The sequence below is a fragment of the Lynx canadensis genome, chromosome B2 (genome assembly GCF_007474595.2).
Source record: "Lynx canadensis isolate LIC74 chromosome B2, mLynCan4.pri.v2, whole genome shotgun sequence".
NCBI lineage: Eukaryota > Metazoa > Chordata > Mammalia > Carnivora > Felidae > Lynx > Lynx canadensis.
Window position 1 is genome coordinate 132,013,810 of NC_044307.1, and position 17,749 is coordinate 132,031,558.

The 17,749-nt window shown below is 34.9% G+C and overlaps 1 protein-coding gene across 2 annotated transcripts in view; it reads right to left on the minus strand.

Moving 5' to 3' along the window:
* EPM2A (EPM2A glucan phosphatase, laforin) overlaps positions 1 to 17,749 on the minus strand; it is a 107,396-nt gene that overhangs the window by 62,236 nt on the left and 27,411 nt on the right. For both annotated transcript variants that reach the window (XM_030316524.1, XM_030316525.1), the window contains exon 2: positions 5,661 to 5,835. In XM_030316524.1, the coding sequence (XP_030172384.1) occupies positions 5,661 to 5,835 (175 nt within the window). The remainder of the gene's footprint in view (positions 1 to 5,660; positions 5,836 to 17,749) is intronic.

The following is a 17,749-nucleotide window of genomic DNA, read 5'->3' on the forward strand; positions in this document are numbered from 1 at the left end:
ACAAAAAAGAGAAAGGTCAAACGAGAAGAGAACAACTGATTCTGAAGGAAACAAGATAATTCCAGTAAGATAGGAGGACTTCAAATCATTCTTAATAGTATTATAAGAAAAACTCAAGAAGATATCCATTCACAAACTAGAATAAATGAATATGCAATAAGGGAATAACAAAATAAGAGTCCATGAAAATTAAGAATACAATTATCAAAATTAAGGAAAAAAGTTAGCTGAGTTGGAAGAAATAAAATAAAGTCTCCAAAATTTAAATCAATAAAACCAAGAGATGAAAATATTTTTAAAAAGTCCAGAATAAGATATAAATCCAAGATGCAGCAAAGGCAGTCCTAAGGGGAAAATACATTGCAATCCAGGCCTAGCTCAAGAAACAAGAAAAATCCCAAATACAAAACCTAACCGCACACCTAAAGGAACTAGAAGTAGAACAGCAAAGAAACCACAAAGCCAGTGAAGAAGAGAAATAATAAAGATTAGAGCAGAATAAACAATATAGAATCCAATAAAACAGTAGAACAGATCAATGAAACTAAGAGCTGGTTTTTTGAAAAAATAAACAAAATTGATAAACTCCTAGCCAGACGTCTCAGAAAGAAAAGAAAGAGAACCCAAACAGATAAAATCACAAATGAAAGAGGAGACATCACAACCAAAACCACAGATACACAAACAATAATTAGAGAATACTATGAAAAATTATACACCAACAAACTGGACAACCTGCAAGAAATGGACAAATTCCAAGATACTCACATACAACCAAAACTCAAACAGGAAGAAATAGAAAATTTGAACAGACCCATCACCAGGAAAGAAATTGAATCAGTTATCAAAAATCTCTGAATAAATAAGAGTCCTGGGCCAGATGGCTTCCCAGAGGAATTCTACCAGACATTTAAAACAGAGTTAATACCTATCCTTCTCAAGCTGTTCCAGAAAATAGAAATGGAAGGAAAGCTTCCAGACTCATTCTATTAAGCCAGCATTACCTTGATTCCCATACCAGACAGAGACCCCACATAAAAAGAGAATTAGAGGCCAATATCCCTGATGAACACGGATGTAAAATTCTCAACAAGATACTAGCAAACTGAATTCAACAGTATATTAAAAGAATTACTCACATGATCAAGTGGGATTCATTCCTGGAATGCAGGGCTGGTTCAATATTTGCAAATCAATCAATGTGATACATCACATTAATAGAAACATATGATCCTCTCAATAGATGCAGAAAAAGCATTCGACAAAATACAGCATCCTTTCTTAATAAAAACCCTCAAGAAAGTCAGGATAGAAGGAATATACCTTAACATCATAAAAACCATGTATGAAAACCCCACAGTTAATATCATGCTCAACTAAGAGCTTTCCTCCTAAGATCAGGAACACAACAGGGGTGTCTACTCTCACCACTGTTGTTTAACATAGTATTGAAAGTCCTAGCTTCAGCAAAGCAATCAGACAACAAAATGAAATAAAAGAAATCCGAATTGGCAAAGAAGAAATCAAACTTTCACTTTTTACAGATGACATGATACTCTACACGGAAAACCCAAAAGACTCCCATAAGCTGCTAGAACTGATACATGGATTCAGCAGAGTTGCAGAATACAAAATCATGTACAGAAATCAGTTGCATTTCTTAACACCAATAATTAAGCAACAGAAAGAGAAATCAATAAATGGACTCCATTTACAATTGCACCGAGACCATAAAATACCTAGAAATAAACCTAACCAAAGATGTAAAAGATGTGAATGCTGAAAACTTATGAAAAAAATTGAAGAAGACACAAAGAAATGGAAAAACATTCCATGCTCATGGATTGGAAAAACAAATATTGTTAAAATGTCAATACTACCCAAAGCAATCTATACATTCAATGCAATCCCAATCAAAATTGCATGAGCATTCTTCTCAAAGCTAGAACAAACAATCCTAAAATTTATATGGAACCACCAAAGACTCCAAATAGCCAAAGTAATGTTGAAAAAGAAAACAAATCAGGAGACATCACAATCCCGGACTTTATCCTCTACTACAAAGCTGTAATCATCAAGACAGTGTGGTATCGGCACAAAAACACACACATAGACCAATGGAATAGAATAGAGAACCCAGAATTGGACCCACAAATTGCATGGCTAACTAACTACTCTTTGGCAAAGCAGGAAAGAGCATCCAAGGGAAAAAGTCTCTTTAGTAAATGGTGCTGGGAGAACTGGACAGCAACATGCAGATGAATGAAACTGGACCACTTTCTTACACCATACACAAAAATAAATTCAAAACGGATGAGAGACCTAAACGTGAGACAGGAAACCATCAAAACCCTAGAGGAGAAAACAGACAACAACCGTTTGACCTCAGCCACAGCAACCTCTTACTCAAGGTGTCCCCAAAGACAAGGGAAATAAAAGCAAAAATGAACTATTGGGACCTCATCAAGATAAAAAGCTTCTGCACTGCAAAGGAAACAATCAACAGAACTAAAAGGCAACTGACAGAATGGGAGAAGATATTTGCAAATGACATATCGGATACAGAGTTGGCATCCAAAACCTATAAAGAACTTACAAACTCAACACCCAAAAAACATATAATCCACTGAAGAAATGGGCAGAAGACACGAACAACCACTTTTCCAAAGATGACATCCAGATGGCCAACAGACATATGAAAAGATGCTCAACATCACTCCTCATCAGGGAAATACAAATAAAAACCACCCTGAGACACTACCTCACACTGGTCAGAGTGGCTAAAATTAACAACTCAGGAAACAACAGATGTTGGCGAGGATGTAGAGAAACAGGAACCCTCTTGCACTGCTGGTAGGAATGCAAACTGGTGCAGCCACTCTGGAAAACAGTGTGGTGGTTCTTCAAAAAATTAAAAATAGAACTACCCTATGACCCAGCAATAGCACTACTAGGAATTTATCCAAAGGATACAGGAGTGCTGATTCATAGAGCCACATGTACCCCAATGTTTATAGCAGCACTTTCAACAATAGCCAAATTATGGAAAGAACCTAAATGTCCATCAAATGATGAATGGATAAAGAAGATGTGGTTTAAATATACAATGGACTACTACTTGGCAATGAGAAAGAATGAAACCGTGCCATTTGCAGCAACATGGATGTAACTGGAGGGTATAATGCTAAGTGAAATAAGTCAATCAGAGAAAGACAGATGTGATACATTTTTACTCATATGTGGAACTTGAGAAACTTAACAGAAGATCATGGGGGAAGGGAAGGAAAAAATAGTTACAAACAGAGAGAAAGGGAGGCAAACCATAAGAGACTCTTAAATACAGAGAACAAACTGAGGGTTGATGGGGAGGGGGAAGGGGAAAATGGATGATGGGCATTGAGGGTTGCATGTAAGCAATGAATCACGGGAATCTGCTCCTGAAACCAAGAGCACAATGTATACACTGTATGTTAGCTAACTTGACAATAATTGAAAAAAAATTTTCCTATCTAGTTCTGAGATGTTAAATTTAAACAGAAAATGTGATATTCAACAAAAACAACAAAAGATATAAATCCACGAGGTCCAAAATCCATCTAGGGAAGGTTTTTAATGATACAACAAAAACAATGAAGGAAGAGGAATAATCAAATAGTAGAAGAAAATCCCTAGAGCCTAAGACACGACTCTTCAGCAATTGTGGCCCAGGAAAAATGAAAAATAACTCATAAACACATCCTCATTAAAGGTCAGAACATCTCAACAGATGCTTCTTTTCAGTTCTCTTCTCTGGATCCTCTTCTCTTTGATCTCCAAATTGTATGGATCCACAGGCTTATTATTTTCCCTTATTTTCTTTTTCTCTGCTATATTTCACTCATTCACTAAATGATTCCATCTAAACTCATTACTTAGAAGTCACCCAGATAATGATAACCCCAATTTTATCTGTCCACTCCCAACCTCTCCATAAACATCCAGATATCAAATTGATTTCCTTTCTGCAATCTAACCTACATTTCAAATGTAATATGCCAATAACAGAATTGTTATCTCAATCCATACTCTAGTCTTCTCATCTCATCTTCCTCATCTCAATACACAGCAATACCATTAATCCAGTTCTTCAGACCGTAACGCCATAAGTCATGCTTAACTCCTCTCTTCCTCATGCTCTGCCTCCAATCCATCAGCAAGGCCAACATCTAGCATGGATTTACAAAAATGGTGTGTCCAAGAAGAACATGAATTCCCTAATACCATGATGAAATGTTATACTCATATTACCACTCACAACCCTGTTTGTATTAATTATATCTCTCATTCAAAGCAATACAGTTTTTTTTATGTTTTTTTATTAATTTTTGAGAGAGAGAAAGAGAGAAGAGAGTGAGCAGGGGAGGGGCACAGAGAGAGGAAGACACAGAATCTGAAGCAGGGTCCAGGCTCTGAGCTGTCAGCACAGAGCCCAATGTGGGGCTCAAACTCATGAACTGTGAGATCATGACCCAAGCTGAAGTTGGACGCTTAACCAACTGAGCCACCCAGGAGCCCCAAAGCAATAGTTTTTAAGAAGATGAGAATGTCTCTCTTTGTCTATGATACAAACACTGCATGATCCACAGTAAATAGTATTTACATGATATTTTAAATGTTGAATATTGGTTTCCATTTTTAAATCATCAAACTATAAAAGACTTACTTATATTTAGTAAATGAAGTGTAAATTTTATAAACCTCGAGAAGGTGAAAGTAATGCACAGTAGGAGTTAACAGGCGGAAGTAGATGTGGAGGAAAATATGGGGACAATAAATCCCTGACTTATCCAGTAGGAAATCAAGAGGCACTGTCAAAAATGTATGGGTCGAGAAACAGAATTTTTATGAAGTCAAATAACAAAGGAATTTTTTAATGAGCTGGTAGGGATTGGCAGTGGGGAAAGAGAACAAATAGAAGTGAGCTAAATCTCTCTCATGCCACAGATAGGAAATAATAGCTATTTTTAAATTGATACATTATATGAATTGATAACACGATAGGAATATTATTTAAGACTTGGATTTAACCTCCAGAAAAACTAACCATAAAATCATTGGAAATAATTACTTCTGATGAGTGGAAATGAAGGAAAGTGTACCGAACCTTACTTTTTAGTTAGCAGCCTCATTAGTGTTTTTATTATGGCAAATATTGCTGGCCTAACAATTACATACACAAAAAATAAATATATTATTAAATAGTATAGTAAATGATCACATCTGATCTAGTTTTATGTCTGTATTTACACATGTTTATCTGAATAAAACTTTATAAAGAGACACCAGTTTTTGTTTCACTGTTGGTCAGTAGCATAAAAGATATACATGCTGGTCTAGGATCCACTATGTAAGTACAAAGATTGGCCAACTACAGTCTGGTCAAAATACGTTGATGCCTGTTTATGTAATTAATAAAAGAATTCTATAAAAAAGATCCTTCACATCTAGAACCAGAAAAGCTCACACAATGATTCACTTATAATTTATCTCCTTAAAGTACTGCAGGCGCACATGCCTCCCCAAAGGGAGACACTGCTGCTTTGAACACAGTAAACACTTCCATTGTCCTAATACTACCTCTCGTCCTACTTCTATGCTTATAAACATGGCACTATTTTTACCTTGAATAATGCATGGCTTGGTGGCCTGCAATATTAAAATAGAAGTCTGTTGTGTGCTTCATCTCATTGGTGTGCCCAGTGGCCTCAATCCAGTGTCCTATTGGGAGACAATAAACACCATCCACCAAGTTGTTTTCATTATAAGTACAGCAACGGTCGTGGTGAGGTCCATTGCCTGGAACAAGAAGAAATGACAAACAGAGAAATTAAATCAATGTTTTGCTTAAACAGCCACAAAGTAGCTGATGCAAAATTAATAGGAAGAAGAAAATAAATATAAAGCTGCTTAATCTACACATTTCAGTATCAACAAAAATAGGCTACAGTGAGGGGAGAAACAGAAAAAAAAATTTGTAGAGTTACATATAAATTTCACAGAGTTCTGTGCTCCCTTTGAATAAATGCATATTTCCAGAAGCATATTAACTCTCAGACTTTTACGGTTACCTCTCACTGCCCTAACTGCCCGTTGTGAGTCATTTTACAGCCTTTTTATCTTTTGGTATGCAAATTTATAACTAAAATCAGCAATAAAGCATTTTAGTATCATCTCAAACAAATGAATTTTTTTAATAAATACATTAATAAATAATAAAACAAATGATCACACCCAACCTACTTTGCATGTAAATCAGTGGTTAGTACTATTTTCAGATGGGACACATAGCATCATAGAGATTAGCTACCTTGCCCAAGGTCATAAAACTAGTAAATGCAGCACCAGTAGCAAACTGATACTCCTAGTCCCCCATCTTTCAGGCCCCTGTTCAGGACCTTCACCCTGTTTTCTACCTACTTCACAAGCACCAGCACCGCCACCTTCCTTCCATTGAGTAAACCAAAAGAGACAGAGGTGGAAGAACATGTCTCTGAAAACACTATTTGTCTATATCACATTCTGCCCAGTATCTACTACACTTGTAAACAGATCCTTTATTTCTATGAAAATTACAATTCATACATTACTTCTATTCACCCTTCTTGTGTGACCACCCTATTTCAAATCATGCCTTTCCTTAAACAACCTAGTTTCCATATATTGTCTTTAATAAGAAAAACATGTAAGCAAAATAAACATAGGAATAAGTCACATTTGTTACAAATATGAAAATCTGACTCATTTGTTCTTTTCTCTCTCTTACAAAACATTTTACCTAAAGTTATTTGGCATAAAATGTCAAAAACAAAAAGTCCTTAAGTCATTGGGCAATTCTTTGGGATATAATTTCCCCCCCCCAATCCAATAGAAGGTACAAGACAGCTCCTTTAATAAATCATCACTGATCTTCTTAGATCAGACTTCTCTTTTTCTCTTGATGACTACAAGGCACTACACCAATTTCTCCTTTACCCCTGATACTTAATAGATGAGAAACAAACCATACTAGCAGCCCCATTTCTAAAAATATATCAAATAGAAATATAACAAGAGTAAAAAATGATATATAGAGATACATGTATTAACAATACTATTTTAATAGCAAACACTCTAAACTATGTAAGTTCATCTATTCATTTTTCCACAAATACTTACTGATTGTCAAGTACACAATCCACACTATGCTAAGTCATGTTAAGGATTTGGGTATTTACTGTAAGAGCAATAAAAAAAAAATGAAACATTTTAAGTAGCCTGGTAACATGACCAAATTTTTATTTTGAAAGTATCTCTCTTGTTACAGAGTAAAAAATTAATTCAAACGCAATGAGATTAAAGCAGAAAAAGTCCATTTAGGAAAGGACTTCATTAGCCCAGGCAGGAGATGATGAAAGCCTGGAGGTAGAAAAGGGAAGGAGTGGGCAGATTCAGGAAGGAAAAGCCACAGGAATGGTGGATGAACTGGGTATGGGAGGTGAAGGAAAAAGGGAAGCAACAATGACTCTAGGCTTCTGGCAAATATAACTCAATATATAGTTGTACCACTCATTAAGATGTGAAATCTGTAAGAGGCTGGAAGGGAAGATCACTAGTCTGGTTTTTGTATGGGGCTTGAAGTGCCATTTAGATACAAAAGGAGCTGTCACATGCAGAGTTGGCATAATTGGTTTGACACTCAGACCAGAGATCTGAACTAGAAAAATAAGCTTATGAGTCATCGAAGTGGCAACTGAGGCAAGGAGATAGATGAGTGACAAAGAAAAACAATATTGATGTAGAAGAAAAGGTTTCTAGAACAAAGTCTGAAAGCATCCCAACATTTAATAGCTAGATAGAGAAGGATAAGCTTACAAAGGATGTACAGAAATAAGCTGGAGAGAAAGACCAGGAGTGAGTAAATGAGGTGGAAAAACATGAATAAAACTGTAAATAGAGACTAAAAACTGGGTGAAACTGGGTCTGACTGTTAAAGGTAGTTACATCTGGAGAATGGAGTTGGGATGGGGAGGACCATTTTACTCTAAATTATTGTGAATTCACTGGATTTGTCACAGAGCACAAGTATTACTTTCTGGTTTAATAAAGGAATAATACCTATGGCTCCCACTGTTCAGTACAGTAGACTTACAACAATTTAAATATTACAAATTAAATAAAAACAATTATTCAGGAGCTCAAATATACATAAATTAAAATATTCAAGAAAAATTATTTACATAACATCAACCACCTCATCCCTATAATTAATTTTTGGAAATACTCATTTTTACACACACATGTTTCAGGAGAAGTAACAAAACATTTCTATTTCTTTCACCAAGAAGGTATCAGTGGAGGCCACTAGAAAGCTGGGACTCCCACCATACTCAGTAATAATAAGGTCAATCCCTTCAGTTGTCAATGGATGGGGAATCTGGGTAACAAGGCAGCACTCCCACCCTCCTAATGGAGAGTGTTAAAGGAATCCAGTTAAACCCAAAGATTTTAATAAAATCCAGAGTCACATTACATAATTCTCAAACTGGCCACATTTCAACAGAAAGTCATTCCTTACATCAAATATCACAAAGATCTCAAGCTAAATAAAAATTTTAAATGCTTGAAAGATGCCAACATCAAAATGACAGAGATGTGAGAATTATCTGAAAAGGATTTTAAATTTCAACAACCCATTAGAACACATTTGAAACAAATGAAAATATTAGAAAGTCTCTGCACACACACACACACACACACACACACACACAAAATAGATGTAAAGAAGAACCAAATGGAAATTTTAGAACTGAAAAATATAACAATTGAAATAATAACCTCAGTGGATAAGCTCAAGAACACAATGGAGCAGACAAAAGAAAGAATCAGCAAGCTGCAAGACAACAGAAATTAATCAATCAAAGCAACAGAGAGAAAATAGACTGAAAAAAAGAACAGATTTAGAGACCTGTGGGACAGCTGGGTTGTTTCTAGCTTTTGACTATAATAAATAAAACTACTGTAAAATAAATAAAATTGCTGTATACATCTAACATTCATGCAGTTGAATCCTGAAAAGAGAGGAAAGTGTGTGGCTGAAAAATTCTTGAGAAAATAAGGTCTAAAATCTTTCCAAACTTGCCAATAAACATAAACTACAGATTCAAGAAGATAAGCAAATTCCAAACAGGAAAAATAAAGAACTCCATGCCACTACATATCATAATTAAATTTCTGAAAACTAAAAACAAAGAAAAAATCTTGAAAGTAGCCAGAGAAACATAACAATTTAGGAGAACGATTCAAATGTGAGTAGGCTTCTCAAAAGAATGGCTAATAGACGATCTAGAAACAGAAAAGAAATCACTGAACATCAGGAAGGATGAACAGAATAAGCAAATATAGGAGTAAAAACAATAGACTTCCCTTCTCCTCTTGAGTTTCTAACAAAAATTATAATGCTACCTGATATGGTTCTACATGTATAGAGAGGAAATATTTAAGACAATTCTATGAAGAAGGGGAAAAGGATAAAAAGGAAGGTAAGATTTCTCCACTTTATTCAAACTTGCAAAATAATGACACCATCAACTATAATAAGTTATGTATGTATGATGTATGTAAATAAAAATAAAATTCTAAAAAATGTTCAAATATGTACTATACATGGCATATAAAGGTAGGAAAAACACATGGGGCGAAAAAAAACAGAGAAAACTAAAATGAAAAAAATAAAATGACAAACTTAAGTCCTAACATAACCAATAATTACATTAAAGTTAAATAGGCTAAATACACCAATTAAAATAGAGTGGCAGAGTGGACTTTAAAAAAAAAGAACCAATTGTATGATATCTAGAAGAAACTCACTTCAAATTATATACAAGATGGAAAGTAAAAGTGTTGCAAAAGATATACCATGTAAATATTAATCAAAAGAAGGCAGAAGTGATTATGTTAATATTATATAAAGTAGAACCTTCACAGCAAAGAAAATTACTAGAGATAGAGAAGGAAATTATCTGATGTTAAAAAAAAACAATACTACACTGTTTAACTAACTTGAATTTAAATGAATAAAAACAAATCTTAAGTATCAACCTATCAAGAAGCTATAAGAATTCTAACGTGTATGTACCAAAAAATAGAGTTGCAAAATATGTGAAACAAAAACTAAGACCATTAAATGGAGAATAGACAAGTTGGGAATTATATTGGAAATTTCAAAACTCTCTCTCAACAACTGATAGAAAAACTAGGAAGAACATCAGCAAGGAATAAAATAACTCAACAACACCATCAACCAATGGAATTTAATTGACATTTATAGAACGCACCACACAATAATAGCAGAATGCACATTTTCAAGTGTGCACAGAACATATACCAAGCTAAATCATATCCTGGACCATAAGATAATCTCAAAACTTTAGAATTAAATCACACAAAGTGTTTTCTCTGACCTCAATAGAATCAAACTGGAAATCAATAATAGATAATGGGAAAATATTCAAATACTTGAAAACTAATCAACATATTTCTAAATAATCTATGGGTCAAAAAGGAAATCTCAAAGGAATTAAAAATACATTCCAATGAATGAAAATTAAAATAGTATGAATCAAAATACTATGTGTGACATAGCTAAAGCAGTGCTGTGAGGAAAATTTATAGTCCGAAAATGCATACAGTAAAAATAGGAACAGTTTCAAATCAATTATCTAAGCTCCCCCTCGAGAAATTATGAAAAAAAGAGCAAAATAAATCCAAAGCAAATGGAAGTAAAGAAATAATAAAGATAAGAATGGAAATCAATGAAATTGAAAACAGAAAAACATTAGAGAAAATCAATGAAACAAAGAGCTGGTTTGTTGAAAAGATCATTAAGACTGGCAAACCTCTAACAAGACTGGCAAAGAAAAGTGAGAAAAGGCACAAATTACAAAAGAAAGAAAAGGGAGAAAAAGAAAGAGAGAAAGAAAGAAAGAAAGAAAGAAAGAAAGAAAGAAAGAAAGAAAAAGAAAAAGGGGACAGGAAGGAAAGGGAAGGGAAGGAAAGGGAAAGGAAAAGGGAGAGATGTCACTACAGACTTTGCAGGCATCAAAAGTGTAAGAGAATACTATAAAAACTAAAACACACATAAATTTGACAACTTAGATGAATTGGACCATCCTCAAAACACAAATTACCACAACTCATTGAATATGAAATAGGTAATTTGAATATTCCTATAACTCTTAAGGATATTGGATGCATAATTTAAACCCCCCAAAAAGAAGTTTCAAAGCCCAAGTAAGTGGTTTCAATGAATAATTCTACCAAATGTTTAAAGAAGAATCAATACCAATTCTATGCAATCTCAACATAGGCATGAAAAGAAAGAAAGAAAGAAAGAAAGAAAGAAAGAAAGAAAGAAAGAAAGAAAGAAAGAACTGTCCTTATTTGCAGATGACATAACTGTCTAGAAGAAAACCCCAAGGAAACAATAATATTAATTAAAAAAAAAAAACCTCCTAGAATAAGAGAGTTTAGCAAGATCACATGATATAAGGCAATTATGCAAAATAAACTTTATTTCTATATAATAGCAATGAACATTTGACAATTAAAATTAAATACAATACCATGCACTTAGGTATAAATCTAAGAAAAACATGTACACAATTTATATGCTTAAAACCACAAAATGTTAGAAAAGAAATCAAAGCAGATCTAATAAGTGGAGAAGCATACCATGTTCATGGATTGGATAACTCAACCTCTACATCTGATACAAAATTAATTCAAAATGGATCATGGACTTAAATGTAAACTTTCAGAAAAAATTAGGATAAAATGCAATATTTAGGGCTGGACAGAGTTCTAAGACTTCACACTAAACACAATCCAAAAAGCAAAAATTTATAAATTTGATTTCATCAAAATTATATACTTTTGTTCTGCAAAAGACCTTGTGAGAGAAAAATAAGACAAGTCCAGATTAGAATAAAATACTTGCAAACCATATACCCAACAAAGGACTAATATCTAAAATATTAGAGAACTCTCAAAACTCAACAATTAAGTAACAATCTAATTAGAATATGAGGAAAAGACAAGAAGTGGCAGTTCACCAAAAAAGATATACAGATGGCAAATAAGTACTTGAAAAAATGTTCAACATCACTAGCCTTAAGGAAAATTCAAATTAAAGCCACAATGAGATATCACTACACACCTATAAGAATTTTTTTTATTTTTATAAAAGAAAAAATAGGACATCAACTTCTATATACAAAGCTGGGAGAAATTGGATAACTCATACACTGCTAATGGGAATGTAAAATGGTACAATCACTCTGATAAAATGTTGGCAATTTCTTTTAAAAATTAAACTTGCAAGTACTATACTACCCACCTGTACTCCCGGCATTTATCTCAGAGAAACTAAACTTTCCTTCACACAAAAACCTGTAGAAGAATTTTTACGGTAGTTTTATTTATTATGGTCAAAACCTAGAAATAACCCAGATGTTCTTTAGTGTGTGAATGCTTTAACAAATTTGTGATACATCTATACCATGATTAGCCATAAAAAGGAATGATCTATTGATATGTGCAACAACCTAGGCGAATTTCCAAAGAATTATGTTAAGTGGAAAAAATGCCAATCTCAAAAAGGTATACATACTCTAGGATTCCATGTATTTAACATTCCTGAAATGAAAACATTTATAGAAACAGAGAACAGATTAGTGGTTGCCAAATATTGAAGAGGGTTGGAAGGTTGGAGAGGAGGGGGAATGTTGTGGTAATGAAAATATTACCACTGAGGGAAACAATAAAAGTTACACGGGATCTTTCCCTATTACGTCTAACCGTCGCATGTGAATATACAATTACCTCAAAATAAAAGTGAATTATCTTTCCAGATTGGAGCTGGTCATTGCCAGTTATTCATTAGCATTAATTTAGTGTAAGTAAACATACAAATAGCTCACTAAAGTAGGATAAACTAATATGTTATTGGCAGAAAAGTGGGAAAGGATTGATTTAATGAACAATAAACACCTGTTTCCTGGGACCAAATTTGGCTATCATGTTATTTGTTCATCAAGGCAAATTTGGTAAGTTAATATAAAGTGAATAAATGTGAAGGAGTAAGAGGCCTGCTTTCTGACACTCCAGTAAAAACCAGAGAAGAAACCTCAGAATTTAAAATCATAACACATTATTTCAAATAGTTCTACCAGTTTGAAAGTTCAGGTTAAAAGAAGTTTATTCTTTACAAAGTCAAAAGTTTTGAAGTTATATTAGATAAGCGAAAACTATTTGGATAGTGTAGTCTACTTAAGATTAAAATTATAATTATTATGCACATGTTATTTTATGTGAATCTATCCTTTTTGGAATTTGACTACTTTGAAGTTTTTATTTCTAGCACATGAAAATAAATTCTGAACCTAACACATTAATCTCTAATTTTAGCTAGTAATTCACCCAAATCAAATCTCTCTCATGCCCCATCTGTTACTACCTCAAAAGTTATTGGTGCATAAAGTTGTACAAACATGGTATAACCATTACCAACTCTTCAGCATTTTGATATTCTGTTCTTATGGCACAAGTAAAACAAAGTAAAACATAAAAAGTCTTTTTGTTCAGCGAATTGCCTCTTTAAGAGTGGATCCTGTTCCAGTTGAGCCCTTTGATAAATTGCAATATGCAATGGTAGAAAATAGCTGAGTTGGGGGCCAGTGGTGGGAGACAGCTGAACTGCCTCATAGACTAGAGGACTCAGAGGCAATTAAAGGAGAGGATGGGGGCGGGGGATGTAAAGGTTAAGAAGGAAAGGTAAAATGGAGAAAGAGGAAAGAGAAGAGACAGTTCAGGGGTAAGCTACGTAAGGTAAAGTGGATAGTCAAAACAAGCTGGTCATGAGAACACCAAAGGGCAGTTAAAGACAAGCATTTTAATATTATTTTGAAGTTGTTTGCCCTCCTGTAACATCCCTCTCTTCTCTTCTTCCTCAACCCTCAAAATTATCTACTACATTCACACATGAATTTCTTATGTGGACAGAAAGAAGACAGTCCATTAAGAAAAATTTACTTAAAAACTGGATTCCTCGCCTACATTGAGTTCATGTAAAACAGGGCAACATAAGCAAGGCCACAAGGTGCATCTGCTAAGCAGAGCAGAAGCAGGAAAGCAAACTCAAGGATGACCACGAGGATGTAAACCTTCCCTGCTTCCACAGGCATCTTAGAGAGGTTCCAACCTCCCAAATTCACAACAACAGGGACTGGATAGAATCTGTAGTATATATGGGGGTGCCTGGGTGGCTCAGTCAGTTGAGCGCCCAACTCTTGATTTCAGCTCAGGTCATGATCCCAGGGTCATGGGATCGAGCCCCATGTTGGGCTCCATGCTGAGCATAGAGCCTGCTTAAGATTCTCTCTCTCTCTCCCTCTGCCCCTCTCCCCGGCTCGCGCTCTCTCTCTCTCTCTCCAATAGATTAAATAATTAAATAAATAAATATCAGCACCCACACACACACACAACAGAATAAAGTGTTAAGATATAAAACAATAAGATCTAATAAGAAAATGATACATAATACAACACTTACATAGAACATTTTTACTTACAAGATTTTTGTCTTAGTTCATTAAAGAAATGCACAAATCTTAAGTGAAAAATATAAGTAGACAACATTTCATGCTACTGGCAAAAGTAATGTTATTTGGCTAATGAAAGCTAGGAAATCAATGACTACCTGGGGATATGAAGAAATTTCTATACTAACTCAGGCACACAGACAAAACCTCATTCCTGTAGAACAATATTGCATTAAAATAATAGGAAGTTCATACAGTTAAGAGTGTCATACCTATAGTTAGAGCTGAAATAACATCTAAGAAAAATCCAGTAAAAAGCAATCCAACAAATTCAGGAAAGAGCTCCAAGGGTTTTGATTAAAAATGATAATAACTCCAAACACAAAAAAGTGGCCCACTTAGCCATGATAAAAAACAGGAGTTAGACTTAGAGATATGAAAATGCTATTTGTTAAGGAGGCTAGAGTTTGGAGAACCAAGAAAGAAAATATCAAATGTGACAGGATGATTATGGTAATGAGTCAAACATCTGGCTCAGGTATGTATGTATGTGCGTGTGTGTGCACACGTGGGCACATGTGCATGTATGCACTTGTGTGTGTGACTGTCTTTCAAAGTAGAAAACTGAGGATTAATTATGATTCCTATTTTTATGGCAAATAGTAAGTTGAAATGTGGGGTACATCAATATCATCCTTTCTGTATATCTGGACATACAAACCTGTCCATTCCTTTTAGTCAAAAATGAGCCACTCACACTAAGACGTTTACTTGATGGAACTACAAGTCAGCAGGCTCATCCCTAACCTCTGCCCATAATAGATCTGGCCTCACTAATAATCAGACTTAACACCATTCATATATGCTTCCAATCCTATGAGATCATCAACAAAAGTCCTTGAGGCAGTTGTTTAGTGGGTGGGTATGATGTGTTGGTCCCTTCAAGGTGAGCTTGAGGTATACAGAAAAGGGGAGCAGCAGGAGTGATTAACAAAGCTCAGCCTTGGGCCCACTCCCTGCCAAGCCTCCGGGGGGGGGGGGGACCTTTTAGGTAAAACTCCCAGAAGAGTCTTGACCAGTTCCAGCTAAGACTTTAAGGAAAAAAGTTAACACCTGCCAAGCCATAGAAAGCAGAAAACATTACAAGGGAAAACTTCCATGATTATAGAAAAATATAGGTGAAATGGAGGCTTACATCAAGCTAGGTTGAAGAAATATAACAGAAAAAAAAAGAACTTACAGAAAAAGAAAAATTCAATAGTTATTTTCTTAAAATATTTACTAATAACTTAAGAGCTCCTTGTTATGAACTAAATTATGTTTCCCCCAAATTTGTATGTGGAAGTTCTAAAACCCTAATGCGGGCTGTATCTAGATATAGAGCCTTTAAGGAGGTAATTAAGGTTAAATGAGATCATAAGGGTGAGATCCTAAACCAATAGGACTCGTGTCTTTACAAAAAGGGGAAGAGACACCTGAGATCTCTCTCCATGCACATATAGAGGAAAGGCAGTGTGAGGATACAGTGAGAAGGCAGCCAACTCAAGCCAGAAAAAGAGTTCTCACCAGCAACCGAATTTGATGGCTCTCTGATCTGGGACTTTCAGCTTCCAGAACCGTGAGAAAATAAACCTCTGTCGTTTAAGCCACCTAGAATTAAACTGTCGTTTAAGCAATCTAGAATATTTTGCAATAGCAGCATGAGCAGACTAATGCATTCATACCCAAGAAATATCCTTGGGTTTAATACATATCCAAGTATTATTGAGAGCTTATGTATCCAGCTCTGTGGTAAACTGAGGTTGAAAAATGAAATTTAAAACATGATTCCCAATGAATGGACCCTGGTTAGTTACACAAAAGTTACACAAAGCAATTAGTGAATGAAACAAAGCTACCTTAAATTATGAAAATAATTGTAAAACCATATGACAAAATACTAACACATAAACGAAATATTCAAGAATGGCAAACAGGCTTCCTTTCCAATGCGATTTTCAATGTATGGTGACTGAAATGTTATGTTAAGATATATTTTAATGGGCAACTGGCCCACTGGGAAAGAAAACTATGATAGATTTATGATGTGTACATGGATGTGGAAGACTGAAAAGTGGAGACGGCTGTATCCGTGTGGGCCAGAATTACCGAGAAAGGATTTGCAATGGAGGGGATGGCTCTCAAGTTGTGACTGACAACAGGGTATGTTCTGGATACATAACAGAGAGGACAGCAATGTATGAATGAGTATGATTCAAAGCAGGAAGTAGATAACAGCAACAAATGTGTTTATTCCAGTGGGTAGAGTGACAACACAATATAGACTCAGGGGGTTGATCCTACTTACCAAATTCTAAAGTAAGCACAGTAAAACAACTGACTTGAGGGGCGCCTGGGTGGCGCAGTCGGTTAAGCGTCCGACTTCAGCCAGGTCACGATCTCGCGGTCCGTGAGTTCGAGCCCCGCGTTGGGCTCTGGGCTAATGGCTCGGAGCCTGGAGCCTGTTTCCGATTCTGTGTCTCCCTCTCTCTCTGCCCCTCCCCCGTTCATGCTCTGTCTCTCTCTGTCCCAAAAATAAATAAACGTTGAAAAAAAAAATTTTTTTTTTAAATAAAAAAATAAAACAACTGACTTGAAAAAGCAGAGAACAGAACTACCACTTCTCTAGCCATTAGTTAAGAACTCAGATTTTTTTCTAATGCAGAAGATTTACACTAATTAGGGATTCATGATGATACACACATCTCAAAATGGGAAGCATCTCAAGGATTGAAGCCTCTCTTGAAAAGTATCCCAAACAATGGCATAACCAGGCAATTATACTTCCATTTAAATTTAAATATAATAACAGAGCTCTCCTTCTTATAAAATTTTTAGGGAAAATCTAAAACTAAGATTGTTATTAATAGGCTTGACTCAAAGCACCAAGACTGAATTATTAATAATTCATTCAATGTGATGATAGTCTAGAGCAAAGCCAAAAGATTTGACCATCTGATTTGAAGTGATCAAATCTTTTGGTAGCTAATTATGCCTTGACTCAAGGGATTAAACAAGCAGATCAGCATATTAAAATGCTCCATCTCTGCATAATTGGATATATTTTCTGGATATTGCATTTACTTTCTGTGTCA